This window comes from Hemibagrus wyckioides, linkage group LG01 (genome assembly GCF_019097595.1).
Source record: "Hemibagrus wyckioides isolate EC202008001 linkage group LG01, SWU_Hwy_1.0, whole genome shotgun sequence".
Lineage (NCBI taxonomy): Eukaryota > Metazoa > Chordata > Actinopteri > Siluriformes > Bagridae > Hemibagrus > Hemibagrus wyckioides.
Genome location: NC_080710.1, coordinates 25,127,603 through 25,143,894, shown reverse-complemented (window position 1 = coordinate 25,143,894; position 16,292 = coordinate 25,127,603). Strand labels below are relative to the sequence as shown.

Below are 16,292 nucleotides of genomic sequence, written 5' to 3'. Positions count from 1 at the left end.
AGATGGCTGTAGCATGGTTAGGATTTGTACTGGTGATTTCCTGTTGCACCATATGAAAATCCTTTTGCATGTTTGAAAATAAAATGTACTAATTATTTCCATTTTGTGGCATAATGTCTTTGGCCACAGGCAGTCCATTGTACAAGGAACAGTGGTTCCATGAAGCCCTGGGCACCTTGTCATATTCTCCTCACATCCCCTGTGCTGCTAACCCTATCTGCGGTACATCCACTGCACACACAGCAGCTCAAGTCAGTCAAATCCTAATAAAGATCGAGTGTGCTGAATACAGATGCTGCCATTGTGGCTGTCTGTAAATCTTCACTAAACAGCGGAACAGTAGTCCATTGATCACATTGTAGGGCATATGAGCAATTTGCCATTCTGTGTACTCTCCTTCTTATTGTGTCACTTCTCATCGTCATTTTCTTCAGTATTGTCTACAGTGAATTGCTCTGGCCATGTCTATAGCAACAACAAATCCTCAGATCCTGTGATGCTGTGGCCCCTTTTTCATTCGTTATTTGTAAGACGCTAGAATTACCTGCACATACCTTGCTGTTTTCATTTAAAATAATTCGGCAGCATGGTCCTATTAACTTGTCGCTAAATGTCTAATTCCCTCACGCGGGTTTAGGATGTGTCCATAAGAGTCCAGCTTGGATCTAGTGCAGTCAAGTGAGGCCATTATCTGTTCCATGTAGTTATCCAAAACTCCTGCTGGGTCTGACATGGGTGAGTTTTCTGTCACGGCAAACACCACCAGCCATGGGAATTGAACCCAGTCTATAGCTGGAAGGCTCAAGATTTAACCACTGCACAAAGTTCCAGACCCAGATGCAGGATAATATTCTGAGACTTTTATTAGAGCAACAAAAAGGAAAATATCCAAGCAAACAAGTCCAGGATTAATGCCTAAAGTATCCAAAATACCCTGAGAGAGCACAAAAGGATAAAACTCGAAGGGCAAGATCAGAAAAGATTAACACAGAAAACTGAAAAGAACACTAAGAAAACTCGAAAGAACTCAACAAAGAAAGGGTTAAAAACAAGATGTATAAATAGGCAGGGTAATCAAGGGAACATGGGGAATAGGTGAGAACAAAAAGGCAGGAAAACAGTTCAATAGATAGGGTTGGGCAAAGTACACATGGAAAAACAAAACATAAACAGAGAGCACATGGCAGGGGCACATAAACAAAAACATTAATTTATATATTGTATATGTTGTATATTATGACATCATCATCACTTAGCTCACTTGTCTGACCTCAGAATGAAATAAATAGGCATTTAGACCTTTGACTATTAAAAAAGGCTTGTTTACTGTTTTTGTTTGTTTGAATGTTTTTAACAAACATATTAATCAAATTAACAAGTATAAGAAAAGATTCTTTGTGTTTCAAAAAAAAAAAAAGTTTTCATTTTTGGCATTCACTTGAAATTATTCATTGTCTAAAAATTGTTTTAGATCTTACTGGAAATTTTGGCTCTTTTTTTTATACAGCACCATGTTACAGACTGGAACATTTCCCTGCCAGAGTACTAGAAAAAGAAAAAAAAGAAATAGGCTTTATTTGTCACATATACATTACAGAACAGTGAAATTCTTTCTTCACATATCCCAGCCTTGGAGGTTGGGGGTCAGCCATGATACAGTGCCCCTGGAGCAGAGGATTAAGAGCCCAACAGTAGCAACTTAGTGATGCTGGGGCTTGAACGCCTGATCATCCCATCAATGACCCAGAGCCTTAACCACTCGCGCCACCAGCGCAGGCAGGCAGATTTTTGGTTAACTATGTTCTCTGAACCCCCAGAACGGAAGTAGCGAAGCTAGGAACTGATTTCTTTCTAGCCCTAACTATAGATTCGTGCCAGTGACATTTCTCTCAGGTGACTACAAAGACTAAAATCCAATTATTTGGACTGATATTTTTGATCCCACATCACTGATACAGTAATAAAGCAGTGACTAAGAAAGTGGAGTGATTTGTCTGAAAAGTAAAAAAAATTTTTATTGGGTCACTCACTTTACAAATGAAATCAAATTTCCCTGTTGAATCGACAACACTGACTCAAAAGTCTTCTAATGTGGAAATTAAAGGAGTCTAGAAAAGTTACACCTGACTCATCCCTGTTCTGACATCAATAACCAGGGGTTAAAGCGCTGAATGTTTATAGGCTTTCCCCTTTTCCCTTTATAGCGAGATCTGAGATTGGATTTCCATTTCCTCTAATAGGATATTTAGTCACAGTTCACTTTCCACACAATCAGTGAATCGTCAGCTGAAGGGAGTTTCAATATCCTGCTGCTCAATACAGATTCGCCGACTCAGCATGAAGAGGAATGGCTTTTATAAGGGCAGTCACTCTGCCTCTTCAGAGAGAAAGAAGAATTATAAAACACAGAGATTTTAAAACTGATGACAAATGGTGGTGGTGGGAATGATTGTTTGTTACGTTATTTGATGGCAATTTGTGGTCACGGGGAAAATGATTCTACATATGCCTCAGACGTATTTCATTATTCAGTCATAACTAATCTGGAATCTCCAGCACTCTTGGGTCATAAGTAAAATTACAGTTCATTTTGGTTGCTCCTTGTTTGGTCTAAACCATGGATTACCTGTTTTCAGTCCATTTCTCTGGTCACTGTTAGTCCAGATGTCTTATATTTGATCATCCCAGTGTGTATATACAAAGTACACATAGTATACGTGTATAATATCTATAAATAGTATACAATGTGTAATATATGTTCATGTATTTACACTGTAATTCTAAGAGGTGTTGGTTGTGTCCTGTGTCGAGTCCATTTGACCCTACTGCCTATTTCTGATGTTAATAATAAGAACATCTCTGGAAGTTCAACTATTTCTAACACAACCACTATATCACACCCACACACACTTACAGAGAAAGAATCTCTGTGGTGTATAAATCTATATTTGTATATTTATGGCCAACATCCTACAAATGTTATGACAAATATGAATTATTCAGTATGAAATCTGATCAGTTTCCCAGTTGCTGCTCCACAGAATGATGCTACCACCACCAACCATGTTCCACTGTGATTCACATTCCGAAGGTGATGAGCCTGTATAGATCATAACTTAATCTTCTGTCAACCAGTTTCATGGGCTAACTTCAATCAAGAGGTTTGTCTTAAAGTTGCCATATAGGCTGAGAACTTTCTGGCTGCTTCTCAAATATTGTTCATTTATTCATCTTCAGTGATCTCTCTCTGGATATATAGAACAAAAGTGTGCTGAAGTCTGTGACCTAGTGAACCAGTGTTGATGTATTCACTGATAGAGACTTCAAAGAACTTTTCTACGTTGCTCTGGATAAGGGCATCTAGATAGATAGATAGATAGATAGATAGATAGATAGATAGATAGATAGATAGATAGATAGATAGATAGATAGATAGATAGATAGATAGATAGATAGATAGATAGATAGATAGATAGATAGATAGGGATACTGCAAGGAAATCAATGCAAACAGGGGAGAAAATATAAAATTCCAGACAGTAGCTATGGCTCAGGATCAAACCAGGGACCTGGATAGATATGTGATTATGAGAGTGAGAACTCTCTGGTTATTCAAGGATAGCCATATTGTCTTTTTCCTTTATTGTAGTTTCTTTTCTTTTAGACTGCCGTAATAATTGTTTTTATTCATACACTGTATTGTTGGGGTTATTTTGTTTGTTTCCTTGGAATTTATTACTTAAACTTTTTTTTTTTTTAATTAAAGTTCATGAGAACTATACAGACAATGACACCCCCAGAATTCTCATTATATTTCTTTTTTATTTCTTTTTTAATTTTTTTTTTTGATGAGGTGCCATCACCTCTCTCTCAATACAGGCAAATTAAACTGATTTACAGCAAACGGATACCATGGGAACCAGCTCCAACAGCATATGCTTTGTCTCAGACTAGATATGCTTGTTCTGAAAAACAACAGACTAATCAAGTTAATTAATTCACATTCATTTTTAAGTCAATTTTTGGTTGTTCACTTGACACTCCGTAAGTGGTTTAATGTACATCAGGAAAATACTGCCATTATATTTCTAGGGAAAGCACAGCAGTGTGTAGGGTACAAGCTTATTTCTATTAACGATAAGCTATTTTCATTGTATGTAGCCAAATAAACTTTATTTGCACAAATGCACTGGAGACTTAAACATATCATAAAAATAAAGCTAGCTATCAATTTGCACAGATAACACACTGGCTATCCAAACTACCCAACCTTCCTGTGTCTTTTAATGTGTCTAATGAAATATAAAATTACTCGTGAAAGTGCTGATGCCTTTTATTTCCATGCTGCATTTATTGCATACAGAACTTTAATCATATTCATCCCACGGAAGGTTTTTTATAAACAGACTCTATAATAGTCTCATTAATTGAAGCAGACGTGTTTCTATAACTAAAACTAAAACATCCAAAGCTTGTAGGGAGATTAGTTTTACATTTCAACATTTATACTGACTCTTTTCCAGCATCACCATTCAGAACCTTGAAAAACAAACCCAATTTGCTTGGGACAAACCTATGTTTTTAGCCAGTATCTTTTAGTTTCACCTCTCAAATAGGCATCTATCTGGATCCAGGCCCAGTGATATCTTGCCTAAAACCCACTGCAGTTGACTAACCACAGCAGGGGAGAAGTGAGCCAGAGAGAAAATTGTCATTAGGTAGCATTAGGCTTACAACTGAAATGAATTCTGTAAAAGTAGACTTCACCATGTACATTACATCATTGCATTTGTCATTGTGATTTGTGAACATCCTGTCTCCACCCTGTATGCTCAGAGTTTGCATGGTTTCCCTGTGCTTTGGGGGGTTTCATCCTGGTACTCCAGTATCCTCCCCCAGTGCACAGTGAACTGACTGGGTTCTCTAAATTTTTTGTAGTGTGAAAATGTGAGTCTCTGCACAAATGTGTCCTGCAAAGGATTGGCACCCCTGCCTTGTGCCCTGAGTCCCTTTGGATAGGCTCCAGGTTTCCCAGGACCCTCTGGAGGATAAGCATTACAGTGGATGGATGGATGGATGGATGGATCATTTGAATTTGTCAATATGTAGGATTTTACAGAAAGATTGTGAACATTATTATTCTCTGGTATAATTTTAAACACTTCAAATTATTTTTAGCTTAGAACTTTTTGAAACAATCAAAACATTAGCATGAATAATTGCACATGAGTCAGCTCAAAGGCACCACACTCATCACAACAATGCATGGGGAGAATCCAGGAATTTTATGACATCATTAGGACTGTTCCAAATGCGCAACTTTACATCCACGAGCCCTTGATATCTTGTGCACCATATGTCAATATCATGAAAGTGTGGATTTGTATGAGGCCCACAGAATGTAGGGCAGTAAAGTATCATGTTATTCATTTACTGTATTAAGATTGTTGACGCTAATTTATTACGTTTTTCTTCATGTTTTCAGGCAGGTTGACGGTCTCCGAGTCAGTAAGCAAGTCAGTGAAGTTCAAATCGGAGTCAAGTCACGAGCCAGTCAGTAAACAACTCAAGAGTAACTCGACTCCAAGCCCTTAATGTGAATCTCCATCTTAACTGCATTTTTGTACCCTGTAGTACTTCATGCATGCAGATTTATTTCTGTAAGAGTTGGACCAGAATAAGAAATTTGAAATTACCGGAATGAAAATGTTTCACTCGATTTGCTGCATGTATTTGGCTGGTGTATTTTTAGGAACGCTCACTGTGGATGAACTAAGCAAGTTATTACCAACCTTGTTACTGGGGATTTGCCTGAATTTGTAAAGAATTGAATTCTACCCCAAATCCAATATAGCTGATCTGTTTAATCAAGAAAACTAATTATCTAGAAAAGATGCGTTAAATTAAGGGTGGAACTCATTTCTGGGGAAAAATTAATTTCCAAGCAACATGGCCACTGATCACTGAGGAGACTCAGCTGTACTATGTATACACAGGTACAATGTTTACTGAACTGAACTTTACTTGGTTTGAATTCTGTCTCATGTGTCAGTTGCTTTGTATGAAGGAATCTGCCAAACCAAAAATATGTTATCTGATATGCTTTACATAATGGTACATTTTCAGACAAGTGTGGGAAGGAGTCAGTGTGGGAAGGATGAGGTAAATGCCATCTAATAGCAAAATTACATTCACATTGACTTCTCAGGCTGTTTTTCCTGCCGGTGCTGATCAGAATGTTTGTGCCTCAGTACTGAGAATATACATTAGGCATCACTCAGTGCAATGCCATGTATGTAACCAGGTAGTGAACAAACAGGTTTTATACAGTTGGTTGTATTTTTTTTTTTTCCAAGCCTATAGATTTTGAGTTAATTATTGTGAAATAAGAAAAATTGACCATCTGGGATCTTTTGTTGTCTGTGCTGTTCAGGATTTTAAATGCAGGATAAGGTACGTTTCTGAATGCAAAGAGGATTATACTCATATATATTCAGTTATTTTTAACTGCATTGCAATATTACAGTTCTAGAAAGATGCAGCACAATACCCCCCATTGGTTGGATTTATATTCTGGAAGCCGAAACAGGATATGTCAGTTTGAGCTTCATGGCTAGTCACATGTTGAAACCATAACATGGGACTAATTGGATTCCCCCAGGCTGTCATCAAAGGCTTGTGGTAAAGAAAACAGAAAGCTCTTAGGAATTTGTGCTTGCATTTAACACATTCTCATTAAGCAATTCACTGAATAAAGCCAACTCTTTATGTCTGTATTATTTCTGAAGAATGGCGAGATAATTAACATTCCAGAGCTACATCCAGATAAATATTTGGTGACTAAAACCCTTTAAAACTCTGTAAATACACAGACCTCATTTTTTAAGGCTTGTATTACTGTATTATTTCCTATTATTTTTCTTTTGTTGCTGACTAGTTTTTTACAGTGCTTCCTGTGATTCCCATTATAGCAGACAGCTGTGTAATTGTCTTAAAGCAGCAACTGAACACAAGGACCCTTGCAGACTAAATACCTGTCATGGAGGCAGACAGATGGATGCAGGTGCGGGTTGATCATTTTTAGTAACGCCACACAGGCACAAACAAGCAAAAGGGCTAGAGAATAAGAGCTAAAAAAGCTAAGGGTCAAGACATCAGTAAATATGCATAAAGACAAGGCTAATGGGGTAATGACAAGCAGACAAATGTCAAAATAAAACGAAGCACATAGGCAGCCAACTAAGGCTTGAAATTGTTACAGATGCAAGGCTGAAGAGAAGATTTGCAAAGTCTGTATGCTTGCCCAGGTTATTTATAGGAATGTTGGAGATTGTGTACAGGTGAGTCCAATCACAGTAGTCTGGAGATTGCAAACAGAGATAGGAGTGTGGTGTTGTGTCTGTGGATAATGAGGATTGTAGTTTGCAACTCCAGGAGCTTATTGGAGTTCTTTTCTGTTGGCTCCTGGGACACAGCGCTGGTCAATAAGGATAGCAGACATCTGAGGTACAGGATATGTTGTGAGGGGATTCTCAGTGTTTCTCAGAGCCGTAGTCCACCCATTCAATGGAGTTGCCCTTAGTAGTGATGAGAGTCAGGAATGAAACTTACAGAGAATGCTAGGGCTTCGTTATTATCCATTGGTGGTGACAAGCTTTCATTAGGATTTGATTCATGCAAGCAGACCTAGAATAGAAGATTTTAAATATTAGACATGGAAGCTTGGGTATAAGTCGTTTTGACAAGGCTGAGCTCTTTATCCAATCTTTACTGATTCGTTGGATGACCGTAAATGGGCTGAAGTCCTGTGTTGAAACTATACATAGTGTACTGGTTTATAGACAATAGGTTTTAAATATTAATTGCTGAAAAAATTCTTTTCATCATTTGTCTCAGTGCATCCTTCTGCGCTCCATTACACATTTGGAACCACATATTGACTGCTGGTGCATCTATGGGACTAACAATCCAGGAAAAATGGGATTTCTGGTAACTGAGCATACATCTTAGGCATATATGTGTGGGGGAAATGTTTTGTAGAACAGTAGTATTTGTTGGAAAGTAGTTCAGTCATTGTGACTGGTAGATAGAGTGAGTAAATGATTAGTAAATGATTACGGCATCATTAACTTTTTTTCTGTTGGGTGATCTTGAAGTGCCTAGGAGTTTTGTCAGTCAATGTCCCAGATAATTGCAGCAGTAAAACATGGCTCTGAAAAAGTGTAAAAAGATTTTCTTTTCTTCTCCCATGGGGAATAACCTGAGAGGTTTTGGAATGGTGCTGAAGTTGTGGATGAACTTTGCAGGTCATGTAAAATTTGAAGAGAGAGTGCAAACCTTTTACTGCTTGGACTTTGGCAGTGTCCATGACAACACCTTTCTGACTCATAATACCCCTTAGAAATATTGTTCAGAGATGAATCTCTGTAACACCTTTTTAAAATGGATGCCAGATAGTTTGAGTAGATGATGATGATATCAGTGTAGGTAATGATCAGCATATCTCTTAGGACACAATTGATGAGTACTTACTGAGGAAGTACACAACAGTCCATATGGCATTTCCAAGGATTCATAATGTCCTGAAGTTGTTTCATGTGCCATGTTCCACTCATCATCTTCTCTGAGTATGATAAACATGGGGGCTATTTTCAGCTGTTCAAGGACAAGACTTCACAAAGTCTGTTAGTTTGGGTTATTTATGGGAGTGTGGGTGATTGTGAACAGGTGAATCCAAATACTACTCTGAAATTTACAAATGGGGTCTAGGGGTTTGTTTGGTTTTGTGAATTATGCTGTAAGATCTGTGCTTGGTGGATCATAGGAATGTAGTCTGTATGTAATATTCTAATTTCAAGTGTTTATTCAGGCAAAAGTGCACTTTGTACCAAGAACGATATTTTCTTTATGATGCATAGTCAAGCAAAAAGTGATTATGCCTAGTATAAGTCTCTGGGCCATATATGGTCCACTGCCTGCATGTAGAAATCATATAATTTAAATAATCAGGAAATCATTTTGAAAAAAGAGAAAGAAGTCTTGGATATAGGCTGATGTTTTAATAATGTCTGCATGATGCAAATATTTAGCTACACATTCAAGCTCTTTTTAGCATGAAAAGAAGGTTATTGTGGTCATTCTAATTCAGAGATGCAATCATTTCCTACACTCATTATATGTGCATACAGTTACTTACTAATACATTAAAGTGGCTTTTGTGTGTAATATTTCACTGGAAAAAATCACTCAGTCAAGGCTCATTCTAATCCTGCACCACTGCTATTTCCTACCACTCACACAGCTGAAATACTATATTTCCAACTAAACCAGGATTTACTGTAAGGTTAGTTTTAAGATTTAGGACCAAGTTCTCATAGCGTACATAATGAAGGCGAAACTAATTACTTAAACAGATGTCAAAATTCACAATGGATGTTTAGAGCAAGCAGAAAATGTAAATTTTGTACAGAACAACAGTGACAAGAACCTTAAGTGACCACTGGGCTTTTACATACTCGTGAGTTATTAATATAGGCTACACTCAACTCCATAGCGGTTTAGTAGATTATTGGGATTGGCAAATTTCAAACTTTGTTGCTTAAACCCATCCCCACAGCAACATATTTTTTGCATGAAAAAAATAAAGCTCTTCCTGACAGCAACCCACAAAATTTAGCTCCTGAACCAGTAATGGAGCTACAAGTGAAATCATATGTTGTGAAAAGATAAAAAAAAAAAATACCCTCTATAAGACAAACAGTATTTGTAGTTCATTAATACGTTGAGACTTGCGGCTGCTGGTCCATGAGCATTGATGACTCTGATAATGACCCAACTCTCACACAAATGGTGGCTGAAACATCAATGACTAATTTGAAGTGGCCATTTAGGTCTATAGATTTAAACCCTATTGGCAACATGTGGTCTGACTAGATGAGGGGCATCAGCACATGCTGACCTAACAATCTAAAGGATCTTAAAATATTTCCTAAGGAGTGGTGTTTTTTTTATATATATATACTTTGTTAGGTTAATTAGGTTATTAATAGTGGTGGATGTTACTCATTATAAGTCCAGTGATTTGCAGATGATAAAAAATGGACTACAGTATCATTTTAAAGACATTATTATGTTAAAACTATAACAGGATCTCTATATCAGAAGGGTCAGACACTTAATTATTCTCAGATGACTGAATGAATAATAAATTTCTTCTCTCCTACATGCTAAGTGTCAGTAATTCAGGATTTGTCTGTATACCATTCTCATAAGGCCTACACTGAGTTCTTGATCATTCAGTACACTGACCCTGGGAAGCTATTTGCACTTCAGTGCTCTCTGGAGTGTGTGTGCACTGATTTAAGAGGCGTGGGATTGCGGAGGCTGTTCAGCGCGACCCTGTGGTCAAGACGAAACTAGAAATGAGCGCCTGAGAAATAAGTACATCGCGATCTTTTTGTTCATCTCTGTTGTTCTGTGTTTGGGTATGGGTTCCGGTCTCCTTTGAGAGACTTCAGTGTAAAAGCGTGGCGCTGTAAGTGTGTGTGTGTGTGTGTGTGTGCGCGCGCGCGCGCGTGTGTGTGTGTCCCGCATTGACAGCAGGCGCTACGGATACACACCAAGCCTCGACTAGCGCTTTGTGTTGCAGCCAGAAGCCACCTTGGAGTGAAAGGATCTTTCTTTACGCGCTGACCATGAACACAGATCTGCTATGAAATCTTCGTGGTGACCGGAAATTGTGTCTGTTTTTGTGCCCGGGTGCCAAAATTAAAGCTAAAGCGAGTAAAGATGAAGCAGCATGGAGTGGGTGTTTTACTGACGCTGTGGCTCTTTATGGAGGTGAGTCGCATGAGAAGATGTCTTAATAGAGATATCTATGTGTGTGTGTCTAAAGAGAGGATACAATATTAGTGTGGTTTCTGGAATATTCTTCATATGTGAGCCGGTTAGATGTTTGAGACACTTTTCGGTCCGGCTTCAGAAGAGCGTGAATGTAAACCCATCACATTTCGGAAATCCTTTGTGTTTCCGCTGAGTGCCATAACAAACACAACTACTGGTGTTATGTGTAGACGCTACATAGACTATTTCGTGTTTTAACATTTTAATTTTGAAGTTTTTGACTGTTTATCAACAACAAAAACCCATTAACTTAATGGTCATGTTCATGAGCCTTCATCATGTTCCATAATGGCTTTATTATGCCTATCAACTTTATTTGAATGGCATGATCAGAAACAGGAGTATCACTGATATAATATCTTCATCATTTTACCCCCTTTATAATTCACCTGGAAATATGGACAGTCTATAATACAAATATAATGTAAACTTTAAACCAGATTTAGCTATTAGAGTTAAGCTCTATGCACCTTTTTTTTAGAGAAGATAAATGTAATAAAAGCGCATAAGATATAAACGTAAAGGTACCATGTCATTGTCAATTATTGTAACAGTTTAGTACCTTTTATTTACAGGGTATGTACACTTATAAAAGGCAACTAACCAAGTTGAACTAGTAGGCAGTAATAAAGAACATGTGCCCACATGGCTGTAATGCTGTTTACTGTACATAACAGTCCTTTTTGTTCAATGAGACAGTGTTTCACGATCCTGTAAGGCCCTGTAATATGAGCAGATGACACTGATGATACTGTGTCCATCATCTTCAGAATCGGACTGTATTTCTGCTTTGCTTGAACTTGAATAGTGCTGTAGATAGAGATATAAAGGTCACTTATATCTGTGGTGATAAGGATCATCTGAAATCCAGGATGAATTACTGTTTTCAGAAAAGGAGTTGCCGTGAAGTGCTTACGTGGCGGTTATATTTAATTGTCTCCAAAAGTAGAGCACACTGCTGCATTTTACTTGTATGAGTCATTGTTTCCTGCTGAATAGTTACTCTTGCTTGCCTCCTCTGATCTTGAAGCTTACAGTAAAAAACTATATTAAATTTCTGCTAATGTATATCCCTATCCACGGTGAAGTGATCTTAAAATGATGTGTTTTTAGCACCCCTGAGCAGCTGACTCAAGTGCATCACAAACTTTATTAGCCCAGCAGTCTCCTTCTGTACTATCACATACTGTGAACATCTGCATTTCACATCCATGTGAATACATTATTCATTTTTCACACACTCCTCGGAGCAAAGCACAGAAATGCAGAGTGTGGAGAATGACTCCCACAACAACAAAAACAACTTACATGAATAAGTAAACCTGTGCACCTGCAGAGTAGCTCTCAGGATGGAGAGTATACGCATAAAGCCAGTGTGTGCTCGATTAAAACATACTGTAGTTATTGGAGGTCATGTAAACATATGACATCCTCCCCAGTACTCAATGTATATCAGTAATACAGACAACACGAGAGCTTTTACTGCAGTCTCTAGCCGAGGTTCAGAACTGAGGGAAGATGATGAGACGGTTATTTGAAAATGAGATTTAAAATAGATTAATGGATAGCAATAAATGCACCATTAGTAATATGATAGCTAGCTAGTTATCAACAGGTGTGCTGATGGTATTGTGCAAGCTAGTTAGTTTTATTGTCAGTGTGTTAACAGTATTTGTAGTAATTTTATTTACAGCCACTGGTGACTTTAATAGGAACAACTGTACCCCTGCTCAGTTATGTAATAAGCTAATCACATGACAGCAGTATATTGCTTCAGTTAATGTTCACATCAAACATCAGAATGGGCAAAAACAACCTTAACCGTTGCATGGATGTTGGTAGCAGATGGGCTGGTATGAGTATGTCAGAAACTGCTGATTTCCTGGGATTTTCATATTCAACAGTCTCTAGAGTTTACACACACAAAAAACTGAATGACCAGACTGGTCTGAGCTGACAGGAAGTCTATAGGAACTCAAATAAGCACTCTTTACAACCGCGGTGAGCAGAAAAGCATCTCAGCAAAGCACAACACATTCCATCCACAGAGACTGTTGTGTGTGTGAAAATCCCAGGGGATCAACAGTTTGTGAAATACCCAAACCAGCCCATCTGGCACCAACATCTATGCCACAGTTATAGTCACTAAAGAGATCACATTTTTTCACCATTCTGATGTTTGATGTGAACATTAACTGAAGCTCTTGACTTGTATTAGATAACTGCACAAATAAGCAAGTGTACCGGTGTTTCTTATTAAAGTGAATGGTGGGTGTACAGTATGTATCTGTTTATTTATCTTTTACTTATTTATGTTAGCAATGTGTAAAACTCTAGCTTTTCAAACCGTGGCCTAGTTTTCAGACAGATTTTCGTTGATGCCTCAGAGAGAGATTTGTAAACCCCTGCTGGCAGTCTTATTTCATGCATTATTTGATGTTTGCATTGGGCAAAATTCCTTTATAGTGTCTAACTTGTCAATATTAGCAATAGTAGCTTAGATTAGCTAGACACTCTGCCTCCATGTGAGCAAGATTAGCTTTCCTGAATCACATTACCTAGCGAGCCATCGCATCTGTCTAAAGCATAATGCTATAATGTCACTGTTCATCTTGGTGTAAAGGTGTTGGAAGGAGATCTGATTTTTGCTGAGGGAAAGGTTACTGCACCCCTCTAGTAAAAATCATAACACAAAATAACAAAGTTTGCAAAGAATTTAAGCCTTCTGAAATGGCCTGCTGTAATATTTGCAGTGGAGCTGGTTTATTGTCTTTCCCTCTGGTTTCAGGACACTGTGGCTTAGAAAGCAAAGTACAGTAAGGCTGGATGCATGGTGAAAATGGCTTTATTTGACTCCTGGTGATGTAGTGTGGATCGGTTTGTAAATAATTTTCATATCAGTTTTATAGGCACAGAATGGCACAAAAATATCCTGTTTAATTCTAGTACATAAACAAAGGTTTTAGGGATATGTAAAATATATTAGTGGCTTTTTTTGTATATAATCCCTTGTGATATTCAGAGAAAAATACATAAGAAAAGTACAGAATTTTACACTGTTTTGTATAAAGCATTTTCCCACAAGACTCCTGAAGGTGTTGATTCATTTTCTATAATAGCATCTCTGGCTTTGACTTAAATGCCAGGTTTATACGAACACATATAGAATATGAAGTCATTGTTTCTATAGTAACAGATAATTCACAGGGACCTGTATGGAAGATGCTCTCCATAGTCTAAGCTGAATAATAAATAGGTTTTGTAATAAATGTCTTGTTAGTTAACAAAAAATATGAATTATCTTTAATGCTTGGTAAGGAGATGATTTCTGTAAAGAGGTTTAATGTGTATGGAAAGAGTCTCGGGCTCAAAGAGCTCAGTGCTTGGTAACAGCCAGTGAGTTTTCCACTAGTCTTCTTCAGGACGCTTTTCAGTTTCTTGGTAAAATGACAAGCTACATATTTGTATCTTATTAAGTTCAAGAGAGAGAACAAAAAGAGGTTGCTCCATGGAACGGCTGTTTATGCCGTATATGTTATAACTTAAGTGATAACAGGAACATTAATATAACAATAGACAAAAGAACAAAAGAAGATAAAATTAGATTGACGATTGCTGTGGTATTAGAGGAATAACCTCTGATAGGGTCCATATAACAGCATAATCCATTATGTTGTTCCATACTTCAACATCCTGTTTATTTTAGTTAATATTGCAACACTAAAGTGCCCGGTATAAATTTATATTCAGAATTTTAATTTCTGTGATTGATAATAAAACAAAACATTATAGAACAGAGGATGATTTCATTTTAAATAGATGTCTTACTGCACTTATGTCTTGTTGTGCATGTTGTATTAGGCTGATTTCTTATTGAGCATGATACAGCCACTTGTTCTATCTGATCTTTACGTGCATATTCATAAAGTCAAAGGTATTAGCTTAACGTTTTAGGCTCATGCTCAGTTAACGCTCTAGCTGCCTTCCCGCATTACCTTCTCATTCTCAGTGCTCAAATGGCTCTGAATAGGTATATGCTGTTCAACAAAATGAAAATAAATAAATGAATAGTGTTATGAATATTATCCTCCAAGCAATTAGAACTTTTAATCAGCAAACAATGGAGCATTTAAGGCTTATACATGTCAATATTGGTCTGTTAATGCAAAGTCTTTCTTAATGTGTTTGAATAAGAAGGTGGACTGTGTTTGCCCGAGTGTGTGTGTACTGTATGTGTCCTGTGAAATAGAGCCTGGTGCATTTCTCCATTTGACCTTCTTGTATGTTTATATACTGCTCCTGTCACACAGCCATTGTTCAGTTCAATCAGCCATGAAATAAGACATTTTGTTCGGAGACATTGTGTACACAGTCTCATGTTTCAGTGCTGCAATAATCACATTAGCATGCAGCATGTGTTGAAATCATTGACTACTTTGATGCATAATTTACATTCCCAAATTGAAATTAATTCGATAATAGATTAATGTGATAATTGAATTTTGACTGGTCTGATCGCTTCATGAGCTCCGGTATCTTGTAAATGTCAATCTCACCAGCAGAAGAGATACAAGGAAGTGCACTGCTGCCATGTAAGGAGAAATCCTTAACAGTACCTTGTTGTAGCACGAAATACTGTGTTATTGCCAGAAAGCTATCTTGTAACAAGAAAACATCTTGTTATTGCAAAAAGAAAATCATGTTATTGTGAGATAAATGTGTATAAACAACATTATCGATCTTGTTTTCATGTAACCTAATTGGTTACCAATGGCACAGTTGACAGAATTAGTCAAATTTAATAATGAGATGTTTTCTGGTAGCAACTAGATGCTTCTCTCACAATAATGAGATACAGATCTCATAAGAACGAGATGCTGATGGAGATTTCTGTTTTATGAATAGTATTATTTTTTACATGGAAGCGATGTGCTTCTCTATAGGAACAAAATCCTACAATAAAATGTTTATACTGTATAACTGGCATTTTAGTTTTTTTCTTTTTTTACATTATGGATTTTTGTGATTTGATTTTAATGAATAAAAGGGAACACTTCTTCTTCTGCGATTCACAAAATAGCAAAGCTCTCTTAAAGCTTTCATAAAGCTATCGGACAGATCAAAATTCAATTATTCACATTAATTAAAGATTCACGGTTCAATTTGGGAACACTTTTGTATTAAGCATTGCACTCTGTTTGAGCTATTTTCTTTCTGTTTTTTAATAAGTGGAGCCTACACTCCTGTTTCTGACGTTTGACTTTGAGCTAAAGTGGTCATGGCTTTGAGCAAAGGGTCGTAATACTGCAGACAATGCCCACTAATCTGTGAAAAAATTCTTTTGAGAGGATTAGTGATGAGTCGGTCTGTAATCTGCCGCCACTGGCTGGG

The 16,292-nt window shown here is 37.3% G+C and overlaps 1 protein-coding gene across 1 annotated transcript in view; it reads left to right on the top strand.

Moving 5' to 3' along the window:
- The first annotated feature begins 10,424 nt into the window (after positions 1–10,424).
- Positions 10,425–16,292, top strand: part of vopp1b (VOPP1 WW domain binding protein b) — a 47,421-nt gene continuing 41,553 nt past the window's right edge. Inside the window, exon 1 of the mRNA XM_058400454.1 lies at positions 10,425–10,838. Coding sequence (XP_058256437.1) covers positions 10,788–10,838 — 51 coding nt within the window. The 5' untranslated portion in view covers positions 10,425–10,787. The remainder of the gene's footprint in view (positions 10,839–16,292) is intronic.